The sequence below is a fragment of the Choloepus didactylus genome, chromosome X, assembly GCF_015220235.1.
Source record: "Choloepus didactylus isolate mChoDid1 chromosome X, mChoDid1.pri, whole genome shotgun sequence".
Lineage (NCBI taxonomy): Eukaryota > Metazoa > Chordata > Mammalia > Pilosa > Megalonychidae > Choloepus > Choloepus didactylus.
Window position 1 is genome coordinate 111,647,439 of NC_051334.1, and position 14,729 is coordinate 111,662,167.

The window sequence follows — 14,729 nt, forward strand, 5'->3', positions numbered from 1 at the left end:
ATTTCAAAGAGACCATAACAAGGGAGTAAGAAAAAGACAACTAACCTAAGATAACTGCTTAACTTCCAACATGTTCCTACTTTACCCCAAGAAAGTTACATAATATAGCAACATTTCTGTGAACTTGTTCCTACTATATCCATCAGAAATTAACAGACCATAGTCATTCCTGGGCATCCCCAGAACGTTAAATAGCTTATCTGTTCTTCTTGGATTATTGTTCCCCCTTCCTTAATTGCTCTCTATTGCTAGTTCCCCTACATTCTACATTATAAACCATTTGTTTTACATTTTTCAAAGTTCACATTAGTGGTAGCATATAATATTTCTCTTTTTGTGCCTGGCTTATTTCGCTCAGCATTATGTCTTCAAGGTTCATCCATGTTGTCATATGTTTCACGAGATCGTTCCTTCTTACTGCCGCGTAGTATTCCATCGTGTGTATATACCACATTTTATTTATCCATTCATCTGTTGAAGGACATTTGGGTTGTTTCCATCTCTTGGCAATTGTGAATAATGCTGCTATGAACATTGGCGTGCAGATATCTGTTCGTGTCACTGCTTTCCGACCTTCCGGGTATATACCGAGAAGTGCAATCGCTGGATCGAATGGTAACTCTATATCTAGTTTTCTAAGGAACTGCCAGACTGACTTCCAGAGTGGCTGAACCATTATACAGTCCCACCAACAGTGAATAAGAGTTCCAATTTCTCCACATCCCCTCCAGCATTTGTAGTTTCCTGTTTGTTTAATGGCAGCCATTCTAACTGGTGTTAGATGGTATCTCATTGTGGTCTTAATTTGCATCTCTCTAATAGCTAGTGAAACTGAACGTTTATTCATGTGTTTCTTGGCCATTTGTATTTCCTCTTCAGAGAACTGTCTTTTCATATCTTTTGCCCATTTTATAATTGGGCCGACTGTACTATTGTCATTGAGTTGTAGGATTTCTTTATATATGCAAGATATCAGTCTTTTGTCAGATACATGGTTTCCAAAAATTTTTTCCCATTGAGTTGGCTGCCTCTTTAACTTTTTGAGAAATTCCTTTGAGGTGCAGAAACTTCTAAGCTTGAGGAGTTCCCATTTATCTATTTTCTCTTTTGTTGCTTGTGCTTTGGGTGTAAAGTCTAGGAAGTGGCCGCCTAATACAAGGTCTTGAAGATGTTTTCCTACATTATATTCTAGGAGTTTTATGGTACTTTCTTTTATATTGAGATCTTTGGTCCATTTTGAGTTAATTTTTGTGTAGGGGGTGAGGTAGGGGTCCTCTTTCATTCTTTTGGATATGGATATCCTACTCTCCCAGCCCCATTTGTTGAAAAGACCATTATGACTCAGTTCAGTGACTTTGGGGGCCTTATCAAAGATCACTCGGCCATAGATCTGAGGGTCTATCTCTGAATTCTCAATTCGATTCCATTGATCTATATGTCTATCTTTGTGCCAGTACCATGCTCTTTTGGCAACTGTGGCTTTATAATAAGCTTCAAAGTCAGGGAGTGTAAGTCCTCCCACTTCGTTTTTCTTTTTTAGAGTGTCTTTAGCAATTCGAGGCATCTTCCCTTTCCAAATAAATTTGATAACTAGCTTTTCCAAGTCTGCAAAGTAGGTTGTTGGAATTTTGATTGGGATTGCATTGAATCTGTAGATGAGTTTGGGTAGAATTGACATCTTAATGACATTTAGCCTTCCTATCCATGAACATGGAATATTTTTCCATCTTTTAAGGTCCCCTTCTATTTCTTTTAGTAGAGTTATGTAGTTTTCTTTGTATAGTTCTTTTACATCTTTGGTTAAGTTTATTCCTAGGTACTTGATTTTTTTAGTTGCTATTGAAAATGGTATCTTTTTCTTGAGTGTCTCTTCAGTTTGTTCATTTCTAGCATATAGAAACATTACGGACTTATGTGCATTAATCTTGTATCCCGCTACTTTGCTAAATTTGTTTATTAGCTCTAGTAGCTGTATCGTCGATTTCTCAGGGTTTTCTAGATATAAGATCATATCATCTGCAAACAATGAGAGTTTTACTTCTTCTTTTCCAATTTGGATGCCTTTTATTTCTTTGTCTTGCCGGATTGCCCTGGCTAGCACTTCCAGCACAATGTTGAATAACAGCGGTGACAGCGGGCATCCTTGTCTTGTTCCTGATCTTAGAGGGAAGGCTTTCAGTCTCTCACCATTGAGTACTATGCTGGCTGTGGGTTTTTCATATATGCTCTTTATCATGTTGAGGAAGTTTCCTTCAATTCCTACCTTTTGAAGTGTTTTTATCAAAAACGGATGTTGGATTTTGTCAAATGCTTTTTCAGCATCTATTGAGATGATCAATTGATTTTTCCCTTTTGACTTGTTAATGTGTTGTAATACATTGATTGATTTTCTTATGTTGAACCATCCTTGCACGCCTGAAATGAACCCCACTTGGTCATGGTGTATGATTTTTTTAATGTGTCTTTGGATTCGATTTGCAAGTATTTTGTTGAGGATTTTTGCATCTATATTCATTAGGGAGATTGGCCGGTAGTTTTCCTTTTTTGTAACGTCTTTGCCTGGTTTTGGTATTAGATTGATGTTAGCTTCATAAAATGAGTTAGGTAGTGTTCCATTTTCTTCAATGTTTTGAAAGAGTTTGAGTAAGATTGGTGTCAGTTCTTTCTGGAAAGTTTGGTAGAATTCCCCTGTGAAGCCATCTGGCCCTGGGCATTTATTTGTGGGAAGATTTTTGATGACTGATTGGATCTCTTTGCTTGTGATGGGTTGGTAGAGGTCTTCTATTTCTTCTCTGGTCAGTCTAGGTTGTTCATATGTTTCCAGGAAATTGTCCATTTCTTCTGCATTATCCAGTTTGTTGCCATACAGTTGTTCATAATATCCTCTTATAGTTTTTTTAATTTCTTCAGGATCTGCAGTTATGTCACCTTTTTCATTCATTATTTTGTTTATATGGGTCTTCTCTCTTTTTGATTTTGTCAGTCTAGCTAGGGGCTTGTCAATCTTGTTGATCTTCTCAAAGAACCAACTTTTGGTGATATTTATCCTCTCTATTGTTTTTTTGTTCTTGATGTCATTTATTTCTGCTTTAATCCTTGTTATTTCTTTTCTTGTACTTGGTTTAGGATTGGTTTGCTGTTCATTTTCTAGCTTCTTCAGTTGATCCATTAGTTCTTTGATTTTGGCTCTTTCTTCCTTTTTAATATATGCGTTTAGTGCTATAAATTTCCCCCTTAGCACTGCTTTTGCTGCATCCCATAGGTTTTGGTATGTTGTGTTCTCATTTTCATTCGTCTCTATATATTTAGCAATTTCTCTTGCTATTTCTTCTTTAACCCACTGATTGTTTAGGAGTGTGTTGTTTAACCTCCAGGTATTTGTGAATTTTCTAAGTCTCTGATGGTTATTGACTTCTAATTGTATTCCATTGTGGTCAGAGAATGTGCTTTGAATAATTTCAATCTTTTTAAATTTATTGAGGCTTGTTTTATGTCCCAGCATATGATCTATTCTGGAGAAAGTTCCATGAGCACTAGAAAAGTATGTGTATCCTGGTGATTTGGGATGTAATGTCCTGTATATGTCTGTTAAATCTAATTCATTTATCAGATTGTTTAGGTTTTCAATTTCCTTATTGGTCTTCTGTCTGGTTGATCTATCTATAGGAGAGAGTGATGTGTTGAAGTCTCCCACAATTATTGTGGAAACATCAATTGCTTCCTTTAGTTTTGCCAGTGTTTCTCTCATGTATTTTGTGGCACCTTGATTGGGTGCATAGACATTTACGATTGTTATTTCTTCTTGCTGAATTGCCCCTTTTATTAGTATGTAGTGGCCTTCTTTGTCTCTCAAAACATCCCTGCATTTGAAGTCTATTTTATCTGAGATTAATATTGCTACACCTGCTTTCTTTTGGCTGTAGTTTGCATGAAATATTTTTATCCATCCTTTCACTTTCAGTTTCTTTGTGTCCCTGTGTCTAAGATGAGTCTCTTGTATGCAACATATTGATGGTTCATTTTTTTTGATCCATTCTGCGAATCTATATCTTTTAATTGGGGAGTTTAATCCATTTACATTCAGCGTTATAACCATGAAGGCATTTCTTGAATCAGCCATCTTATCCTTTGGTTTATGTTTGTCATATTTTTCCCCTCTCTCTATTAATATCCTTTATTGTACCCATACCAAATCTCTTTAGTACTGAACCTTTCTCCAAGTCTCTCTGTCCTTTCTTTGTTTCTCTGTCTGTAGGGCTCCCTTTAGTATCTCCAGTAGGGCAGGTCTCTTGTTAGCAAATTCTCTCAGCATTTGTTTGTCTGTGAAAAATTTAAGCTCTCCCTCAAATTTGAAGGAGAGCTTTGCTGGATAAAGTATTCTTGGCTGGAAATTTTTCTCATTCAGAATTTTAAATATATCGTGCCACTGCCTTCTTGCCTCCATGGTGGCTGCTGAGTAGTCACTACTTAGTCTTATGCTGTTTCCTTTGTATGTGGTGAATTGCTTTTCTCTTGCTGCTTTCACAACTTGCTCCTTCTCTTCCGTGTTTGACAGTGTGATCAGTATATGTCTCGGAGTGGGTTTATTTGGATTTATTCTATTTGGAGTTCGCTGAGCATTTATGATTTGTGTATTTATGTTGTTTAGAAGATTTGGGAAGTTTTCCCCAACAATTTCTTTGAATACTCTTCCTAGACCTTTACCCTTTTCTTCCCCTTCTGGGACACCAATGAGTCTTATATTTGGACGTTTCATATTATCTATCATATCCCTGAGGTCCATTTCAATTTTTTCAATTTTTTTCCCCATTCTTTCTTTTATGGTTTCATTTTCCATTCTGTCATCTTCCAGGTCACTGATTCGTTGTTCAACTTCCTCTAGTCTTGTACTATGAGTGTCCAGAATCTTTTTAATTTGGTCAACAGTTTCTTTAATTTCCATAAGATCATCCATTTTTTTATTTAGTCTTGCAATGTCTTCTTTATGCTCTTCTAGGGTCTTCTTGATTTCCTTTGTATTTTGTACTATGGTCTCACTGTTCATCTTTAGTTCTTTGAGTAGCTGCTCTAGGTGCTGTGTCTCTTCTGATCTTTTGATTTGGGTGCTTGGGCTTGGGTTATCCATATCGTCTTGTTTTTTCATATGCTTTATAATTTTCTGTTGTTTTTGGCCTCGTGGCATTTGCTGAACTTGATAGGGTTCTTTTAGGATTTGTAGACCAATTGAAGTCCTTATCTCTAATTTATCAGATCTACAGCTTCGTGGAGTACACTTTCTCTAACTAACCAGCAGGTGGCGTCCACGAGCCACCTGTTCTCCACAAGCCAGTTCTCCCCTGCTTAGCCTTTTTGGTGAGTGGGGGAGTGAGTCTTGTGGGGTCCAATTGGTGTACCAAGTTTGCGTGTGTACTTGGTGTTGCCTGCCCTGTATATGGGGCGTGTTTCTGGGCAGTCAGGGAGGGGGGGGTGGCCCTAACAATCCAATCTCCCTGGTGATCCTAGAGTTTTAAAGCTGCTGCAATAGTCTAATCCTTCAGTTCAGTCCTGCCACAGTTTGTCTCTGCCACTGACCCACAAGTCCTTGGTTTTGGCATATGGCTCCTGAGACTTGCAAGTGGGCCCCTCTTCCAGGCCGTGCACCCCGGGTCCTCTGTTGAGGGATGGCTGTGCTATGTCACAGGTGAGTGCCGTCCCCCCAGGGCAGTTCTGGGCTGCTGGGCTGTGTAGGGAGGCTCCCAGTCTGCTGAAATGATGGCTGAATGGGGCTTTGTTAATTCACACTGCTCCACCTTCCCAACTCTGGGACAATCAGCTGAGGTTGCAGGGAAGGCTAATGTCCACGCCCAGTTTTGTGGTGTGTGCCTGTTATTTGAAGCACTTCCATCACCCTGGGTTGTCTGGGGCAGCTCTGGGCTATGGGGCTGGCAATGGCCAGGAGTGTTTCCTGTCCACCAGGATGATGGCTGTGAGCGGACACCCCCCTTTTCTTGGGAAGTTGTGGTGTTTAGTGAATTTTCTCAGCCACTGGATTATTGCCTTTTGTCTGAGAGCGCTCTTAGTTCTGCTCTTGACTTGACCTGCCCAAATTGCAAGTCTTTGAAGCTTTCTGTATTGGGCTTCTTAGAGTACTTGTTTTAGAAAAAGAAAAAAGGATTACAAAAAAAAAAAAAAAAAAGGCCCTCCTCAGAGATCTAATGGGTTATTGAAATGCTAAGAGACAAAGCAACCAGGGCCATTAAGGAAAGGTCCACAGGGCAGAGAGATCAGCTTTTCTTCGGGATTTGCATATGCACCTCAGGGCCTGAGCTCTGCCCTTCCCCTTTCTATGTTCACCAGAACTCCAAAAATCCTCCGCTTTTATTTTGGAGTTTTTCGTGTTGTTTTTTTTTCTATGCCTGTCTCCTCTCTGCTGGGCTGGCTGCTTCTCAGATTCTCTGGTGTCTGGTCTCAGTCTATCTATGGTTGGAGTTTGGATCAGTAGAATGAGTTTCCGATAAGGGCTGCCACTGCAGTTCTCCCTTCTCCTTCCCAGAGCTGACAGCCCCTCCTCCCACGGGACTGAGCCTGGCAGGGAGGGGCGCGGGTCCCCTCGCCACAAAAACTTACAGATTTCGCTGATCTCAGCAGTTCCACGTTTTCATGAGTGTTGTATGAAGTATGCCCAAAGTCAGATTGCTCTGTGGTGTCCAGTCCACGCAGTTCCTGGCTTTCTACCTACTTTCCTGGAGGAGTAACTAAAACATACAGCTCACCAGTCCGCCGTCTTGCCCCGCCTCTCAACTTGGTTTTATCACTCTACCTTCTTGTGTCAAAAGTCACCCCTGTCAAATGTTCTAACAGAGACTATCCTCTTTTTGCAGTAAATCCAAGCATTTTAAAACATATACCCATTAAGTCATCATTAATCTTAACTAGTAGTTTTTGCCTACTTTATAACTAATTGATTCCCTCTTACCATCAATTCAAGGACTGTGGGGACTGTGTGGCAATCAGAGATAAGATATAAAGAAACCCAAAACTAATGACTTCCCCCTTTCAACTCAAATTTTTAATAATTGTTAATTTCCTTACTACCCTGAAGACACAGTTCACACCCCTCTGATCCAACCTCTTAATACAAACTATACATCAAAAAGTGATTATGAATAAGTTAGGATGCTCACAGCCTAGACACCCCTTAAGACGGAGAAAAAGATTAAGCGAGAGGAAGGGATAGTAACAAACAAGATAAGATTTAACAAAGGTCTATGAATACTGAAACTTTCTATAAATATATATATTTTAGATGCTGGGAGGTTGGAAGAGCTGGAAGGAGGTAAAGGACATGGTGGAACTGTACCCTATAACATCCTTTGAAATTCGCTCTATAATTACTCGCTGAATTGTGCTTTGGAAGTCTTCACCTTTCTGTATATACCCTATATTGCATAATAAGGAAAGACTTTAAACTATGGAAATGTAACCCATAACAATTTTTGAAATTACCTATGTAACTGTTTGTTGAGCTGTACATTGAAAGTTAACACCTTTCTGTATGTATGTTACATTTTATAATAATGGAAATAGATGAGGTTGTGGAACTGTGACCATGTCATTCTTTGAAGTTTGTTCTCTAACTACTTGTTAAATTGTACCTTGAAAGTTGTCACTGTTACGTATATATGTTAAATTCACAATAAAAATGCATTAAAAAATGATTGATAGGAAAATTCTAAGCATATGCTTTTTTTTTTTTTGGCTTAAACAAGGTAGAAGTTTATTTTTCTCCCATACAAAATTCAGGAACTATGCAGTACAGGCTAGCATAGTGGTTCTTCTCTACCAAGTCGTTACCCTCCTTTAGGATATTGCTTTCAGCCTTATGCTCCAAGAGCAAAGAAAAAGAACAAGCAAAGGTGTGCACCAACTGTTGTTTGGGTAGATCACTGGAAGCTGCCACAGGACACTTCTGTTTACATTCCATTGGCCAGAACCTAGTTCTATGGCTTCAAGCTGCTGCAAGAGAGGATGGGAAATACAGACTTTATTCTAGGTGACCATGTTCTAAAAACTCCATTTCTTTAAAAGAAGGAAAAAAGGACCACTGGGGGTAAATTAGAAGCCTACCACAACCTTCTGTATCAATTCCATTCTGTATTTCGAATTCCCTAGGAGCATAATGCTATTTGTTTTAACATGGAATGTAATCCTTTCACAGAGGATTGTTTTTGTAAACAAAACGTTACATGACACAAAGAGTCATGACCTCAGCCTCACATTTCATATCTAAAACTGTACTCCAAGTAGAAATGTGTCAGCTTTCTCAGTGCAAAACAACCATTCCAGCAGATTTTCTAAGTTAAACACAATTATTTTAGAGGAAAACAATATTTATTGTAAAAAATTTATATTTATTAATTGCAAGCACAAACCAAAACTAAGTCTATTAAAGTTGACCATAATATTGACAATTAAGTCTTATCAACTTGCTAAGGAAATACCAGCTAAGGCTAATGACAATTACTTCCTTTAAATTCCTAAGAAAAATACCATAATTCTGACACCATTAAGTAATAATTAGAACCTTTAGAACAATAGGGAAAATACAAACATCAGTATAAACACCTTAATTTGGAGGCCAAAAAATGTAAAATGTAAGTGTGTTGAAACCTGATGTATCACAGAATATTGGTACTATTTCTTAGTCTTGGGTGCATTAGTTCAAAGACCATTACTACCATCTATCTACTGACTGGAATTAAATTAAACAATGTGATTCTCTGCCTATAAGCAGACCGGAGACTAATGAAAGCAGTTCAACTTCTTGATACAAATTACAATCAAACCAGATAATTTGGTTGGGAAGGGGCCAATTCAGAGGGCTCAATCTATCACACTACATCAATAGCAAATTCAGAGGGATCAATATTCCATCTTATAGCACTACATTAAGAGAAAAATAAAAGTCAAGAGACAGAGATAACTTCATTTACAATTTACTAGCTCTTCCAGTATTTCAGATTGATACAGGGCCTCAATGTTCTAACATGAATGGAACATAAGGTGGATGTAGAACATATTAAACTAAGGTCTTGATTGAATCAGTCTATCGGTAAGTAGTCTCAGCAGTTTTTCAGTCTATTGGTAAGTAGTTTCAGCAGTCTTCCATCCAAGCAATCTTACATTTCACTAGGGAGAACTTAAGTGTCCTAAAATCAAGGAAAAAGAGTTAATTTACTTGCCACCCAAATTTCAATATCTGTATTCTCCTGCACAAATTCTAATCTATTCCTGTTAAGAAAGAGCTTCATGTGTTCCTAGTCAGTGGCTCAATTAAAATGTGAAGGTTGCCTTAGGGATTAATTCAGTCAGTAATAATTCTCACAATATTTTACCATACAATACTGAAGTTACTGAAACACTTATTTCCCCCCAAATCTCTAATAGTCCACCAAAACATCTTTTCACCAAGAAAGCAACACAAGGGAAAATGCCAATACTGGTCAAAAGCAGCATGTGCTTACCAAGGAACCACATGAATAAGGTCACTACAGAATTTCTCATTTCTCTTTGCTCTAGGTCCTAATTTGTTAGAAAGGAGCCATCTATGATTTTTAGGCTGACGGGTATTTGTATACTCAGAGGGGGCTCTTCGGTCACATAGACAGATCATGCACAGACAATCTGTAGCTAAGAGGTCATTGGTTTTTTGTCATGCCTTGTAGAGACCTAATCTGCCTAGGGAGGGCTAACATAGCACCAGGGTTTAAAAACACTACTTAACAAGACCCTGGCAAACTCCGTCCATCACATGCATGGGTTAGAGTAAACACCAACACTAACAGAGCTGAGGACCAAAATGAACGTACCTTAAAGTAGAGAGGAGTAAGACTGCAGAAACGCTGGTTACACTATCTCATATTGGTTATTTGTTATGACACGAGAGAGGCAGTAGGCTAGAAAGATTCCAATCAGCTGGAAATATGAGAAAAATTAAATGCACATAAGAAAGAGCTTAAAGCACTCAGGATATAGGTATATTCTCCTTTCACTTCTAGTTCACTTATAATTTCACAACTGTTACTGACAAGAATCACTCAAGGAAAATTCAGAAGTCATAAGTTTTGGGGAAACTTTTCTTACTCTTACTCTCGCTTATCAGGAAAAAAAATAGGATATGACATCCAACTATAGAGAAAAACAAGGTTCCCATCTATCTCGAGTTTTCAGTTAATGAACTATGATGCTGGAAAGTTGCCATAACTAAGAGGGCACTGGCTCTTTGCACAGTTAACTGTTTTTATAATATATGTACTGCTAGAAGTTAATTCTAATTCTTGCATTTTGTCATTTCAAGGCATGATTGGTCATGGTAAAAAGAGCAGTTAAATGGGAATAAAACTTTAGAGAATGCCAGTGTGGGAAAACACAGGATCCAGGCAAGACATTTTCTATCTCCTCCCGTACCACCCCCCGCCCCCAGCAAACAAACCCAAATAAAGACCCACCCAATCACCAAGTACTGACTGCATATAAGTTTGATGTATACAAATTAAGTCCAACCAAGATTCCACCATAAGAAAAATAAAGCATTTCTATACTGTAACCAGTAATAGAGACTTGTTTGGTTTGATCTCTTGTATGCCAAGAGAAAATGTGACTTCTCTGAAAATGCCCTTGCTATCCAGGCCCCTGAAGCAAAACTTTTAAACCTAAGAGTGGAAAACTAGTTTATACCTACAGGAGGGACTAAGCATTTCCTAAGTATCTCAAGGACTCACCTGGAAGCAAGCAACTCCAAAGGAAATTCCTGCAACGATTCCCATTTTTGACTCTATAACGGTCATTACCTTTATAAAACAACCCTAAAGGGAGGGGAAAAAAAGACATTAAGTCATTTCTTCACAGTAAATAAATACTTCGATCATACACCTCCTCAGCAAAGTGAGTCTTAGCTACCACTGCCTTTGTCTATTCCCTTTCATATAAAAAAAGTCCTCTCTCCTTTCAAGCACAATGTTCTCAACAGAAGTTTTTTTTTTTAAAGGCACACATTGCTATTCCCAACTATTTCCACCAGAAGCATTTATAAAAAATGTTACTTGCTAGTCATGTGAACTCAAGTCACAAAATTTTCTAAGTCTTACACCCTAATTTATTCAATGGGAACAATACCTGCCCTGCCTGCTTCAATTGTTACGGGTTTTAATGTGAGTAAAGTTAAAAATTGAGTCAACTCTGTATTCAGTTGTTTACTCTAGTATTTTTGAATAAAAAGTTTTAAAAGTTTCCTTACTTCATTGTTTACTTTATTTACGTCTGTCCACGGAGAACAACCTTCGAGTTTACAGCAGCTCTTTGGAAATCCTTTTTCTGAATAATAATTAGTATCTTCCCAATCCTTATAACTGGTGACACCACAACAGTGCAACTGAAAAATCCAACAAAAGCATTTATAGTACATATTACAACTTTGTAGTCAAACATTTAACTGAACTTCATCTTGGATTACAATTTGTGCTCAAAATAATGACCTTCATCCTGGTATTTTAAAGTGGCTGTCTTCAAATGGCATTATAATTCAGGAGATTAGCACTTGATTTTAAAACCAACTGTGACATTTTTGGACTGATCTTACTTTCCTGCTATAGTTGGTACTAACAGTATTTGGTCTGTGATGTAAGTTGGAAGTTAGAGGAACAGGAGAATGATTAGGAAGAAATGCAGATACATCACTGGAAGGGAAGTGTGGACTACTAACATTTTGAGCCTACTAGCAGATATAAATGTTGCAACCTATTAAGTTAATGTTATTGTGAGCCATTATAAAACTCTTCTAGAAATTATATTCCTATCAACCTAAATTGGTGAGAGCTGATTTACACTCTGTACTTTCTGCACTCTTGATTAACACCACTAAGATTATAGTGAAGATATAGTACAAGTGGACAATGTCTAGTATCCAGAATATCCTCCTCTCTGGAGGGATAGGGAATGTGTTCCCCTCTTAAGCTACCATGTATAAGCACTTACGGTACTTTGGATATTGTCTACTGCATCGCTTCTATAATCTCTTGTAGCATTATATTGCTTCAAAGCCTTCTCATAATTATTCTTAAAGCTGTTCTTAATCTACAGGAAAGAAACATAGTACCAATAAACAAAGGTTCTAGAAAGTTCTATTGGTTTCTAGGTCAAATAAGAAATTCCTGCATCTGACCTATCTTTGGCAGCAGCAATACCTATGGTAATTAAATTCCATGGTCCAATCCTTCCCTCTAAGGAATACAGTTTAGCTGAGGGAACTACTAAGCAAAACAATACAAGTCCTGCAAGTTCAAAGTGCTACTGGTGCATGTATTTATTTGAGTGGCAGGTGTGCACTATAGTATCCCCCCATCCCTGCCCCCCCACCCCCCAACCGAATCTTTCTGTACTTTAAACTACACCCCCCCCATCTTTCTCCACTTTAAACTAAGTACACAGTTGATGTGTATGGAATTTTTGAAGCTACAAAACTTTACTATTGGGCTAATCCCCTCCCTCTCCACTGCAATACAACTTTGTAAAACACTCTCATTGATGAGCCTTCACTACTCACTGAAGGTTTTTCTAACAATCCCAGGTTTAACACAGAGTGGAACTCTGATTTCTAATTCAATATTCATGTTTTGATGACTTGCATTAAGCATATCTAGTCTATTCAAAATGTGTAGCATACATAGAGAGGGTCTCAATTTTGTGTTCAATTCTTTTCCTATCAGTAAAGTTATAGATGGTACTATCTCCATGCTGATAAGTACATATAACACAGAAAAATGACTGAAAAAACATGTAATTATGGATGCATTTAATTTTGTTTTTTCCAAATTTTCTATTTTAACAGTTAGCTAGACTTTTAAATATAGCTATAAGTGACTTTTAAACTATTAAAAGTTGGCTTTAACTTTGTTACTTAAATTAATTCATTTTTTCTCTCTTAGAGGATAAATTTTAATATATTAAAGTTCCCAAATTAAGGCTTACCTCATGTCTGAAAACAAATCCTACAATGGCAGCGACCAGTTCGACCAAAAAAATGAGAGTCAGAAACATTGCATACTGGGAGATTAAAAAAGAAAAGTCCAAGTCAGCATAAATCAGACATATCACAGCTGCAAAGGGAGTCAAAAGAACAAAAAGGGTCTTCTGCTCAACCAGTTCAGCATATTTTGATTGAAAAGGTCAGGGTAAACACAATAACAAAATGTCTATTTTCAAAGTGGAAATTCACAGCTAAATTGTTGGTCAGTAAGTTTTCATAAGGAACAGGAAAAATTGTAAAGGGCCATGGCCAATTGCAAAGGCTACAATACACAAGACTTGTCTAAAACCAAGAATCAAGTCTAAGGAAAACAAGGACTCACCAGTTTTAGCATCCATGCAGAAGCTCGGCAGGTAGCAAAACAGCCAAAGGTGCCCAAAAGAATAATGACAGTGCCAGTGCCTATGAGCACGAAGGGGACATTTGTGGCCTTCTCATTTAAAAGAGAAAAATAATTCTCCAGGCTCACCTTGCCCCAAATGCCTACGGCAAGCAGAATAACACCAGTGATCTATGTGGGAAATCAGAAAATAGAAACAGTTATGTACGGTATACATCAGCATCTTCAAACCACAAACCACGAGGTATTTAAGATACAATAGGTGTGAAGAATTGATTTAGCAGTCTGGTGGCCATAGAGCTGTGGTTGGGATATGGCAGACGGGTGGAGGAGCGTAAGGAGGTGAGCTGCACGTAAGGGTGGGCTTTGATAAACCCACTATGCAGCCCAGAGCAAAATCAGGGAGCAACTGGGGGGGCATCTTATCAAAATTTTTAAACTTCATCTGTTTACGTAAACACAAGACCCTTGTATATTTGTCCTAGGGATCAAAACTTCCTTAAATTGTTTTAGTCCCCTATAGGACGAAAACCTTCCTGGAGGAAAAAAAAAATAGCGTGTCTATGAGTTCCAGAAATTCTTCCTCCAAGTTTAGGGTACAAAGGGATGGCACACAAAGGAAACGGGAGTGGAGCGATACCATACTTACTGCGAAATACTCCCCTCCTGTGAAGCAGTGAAAAGAAAGAGACTATTATGTGAGCAAGCCCTCAGACGGGTCGGGCAAACCTTGCCTCTCCAATGGTCCCGGACACCCTTTCTGTACTCTTGGGGGTTTACTCACTTCCTCGCACCTCGCATCGAACTCGAATGATAGGCACGTCTGGGTCCCAGCTTAGCCTGCCTGCTGCTGTCGGCCAGTACCCCGGATCCCGGCGTCGGCGAGATACCCTAGCTCCGGCCCCAGCAACTCGTCGTCCGCGCCGGGGTCCCTGGAACTACACCAGCCCAAACCCCACCCGCACGTCCCTCCCCACCCTAGACCTGAGCCTTAGCTCCCTCCGTTCGAGGTCACACCTCCCACCTAAGCCCGGCAACCCTCTCCAGTCCCCAGGATCCTGCATCTCTCACCCAAAAGATGAAAGTGTAGATCAAGAGGACGCTCTTGAAACAAGTAATGACTGGTTTAGTCTGCAATCTCCGAGACGGGGACGCCATGACTAACCCAAAACCCCGCACCACCGAACTAGGCGATCAGAACAGACCGAGCAAGGGAGACGCGGAGTCTCCGAGTCTCTCCGGAAACTGCCGAAAACTTACGAGCGTCTAAAACTAAGAGCCGGAAGCACTGTACAATTTTTCTAGAGAGTAAAGTCCGGGAGGCCC

General features: G+C 38.9%; 1 protein-coding gene across 2 annotated transcripts; it reads right to left on the bottom strand.

Moving 5' to 3' along the window:
• Nucleotides 1-8,369: 8,369 nt before the first annotated feature.
• Nucleotides 8,370-14,706, bottom strand: TSPAN6 (tetraspanin 6). Of its 2 annotated transcripts, none has more exons than XM_037822258.1 (8): nt 14,475-14,706; nt 13,386-13,574; nt 13,006-13,080; nt 12,013-12,111; nt 11,276-11,410; nt 10,761-10,844; nt 9,849-9,954; nt 8,370-9,188 (listed from the first exon to the last, which is right to left on the bottom strand). In XM_037822258.1, exons 1-7 carry the CDS (start codon nt 14,559-14,561, stop codon nt 9,886-9,888), a joined length of 738 nt encoding a protein of 245 aa, XP_037678186.1. In that variant the 5' UTR covers nt 14,562-14,706; the 3' UTR covers nt 8,370-9,188; nt 9,849-9,885. The 2 variants fall into 2 exon arrangements, with proteins under 2 accessions (XP_037678186.1, XP_037678187.1); XM_037822259.1 differs by lacking the exon at nt 14,475-14,706 and adding an exon at nt 14,188-14,348.
• Nucleotides 14,707-14,729: the final 23 nt, after the last annotated feature.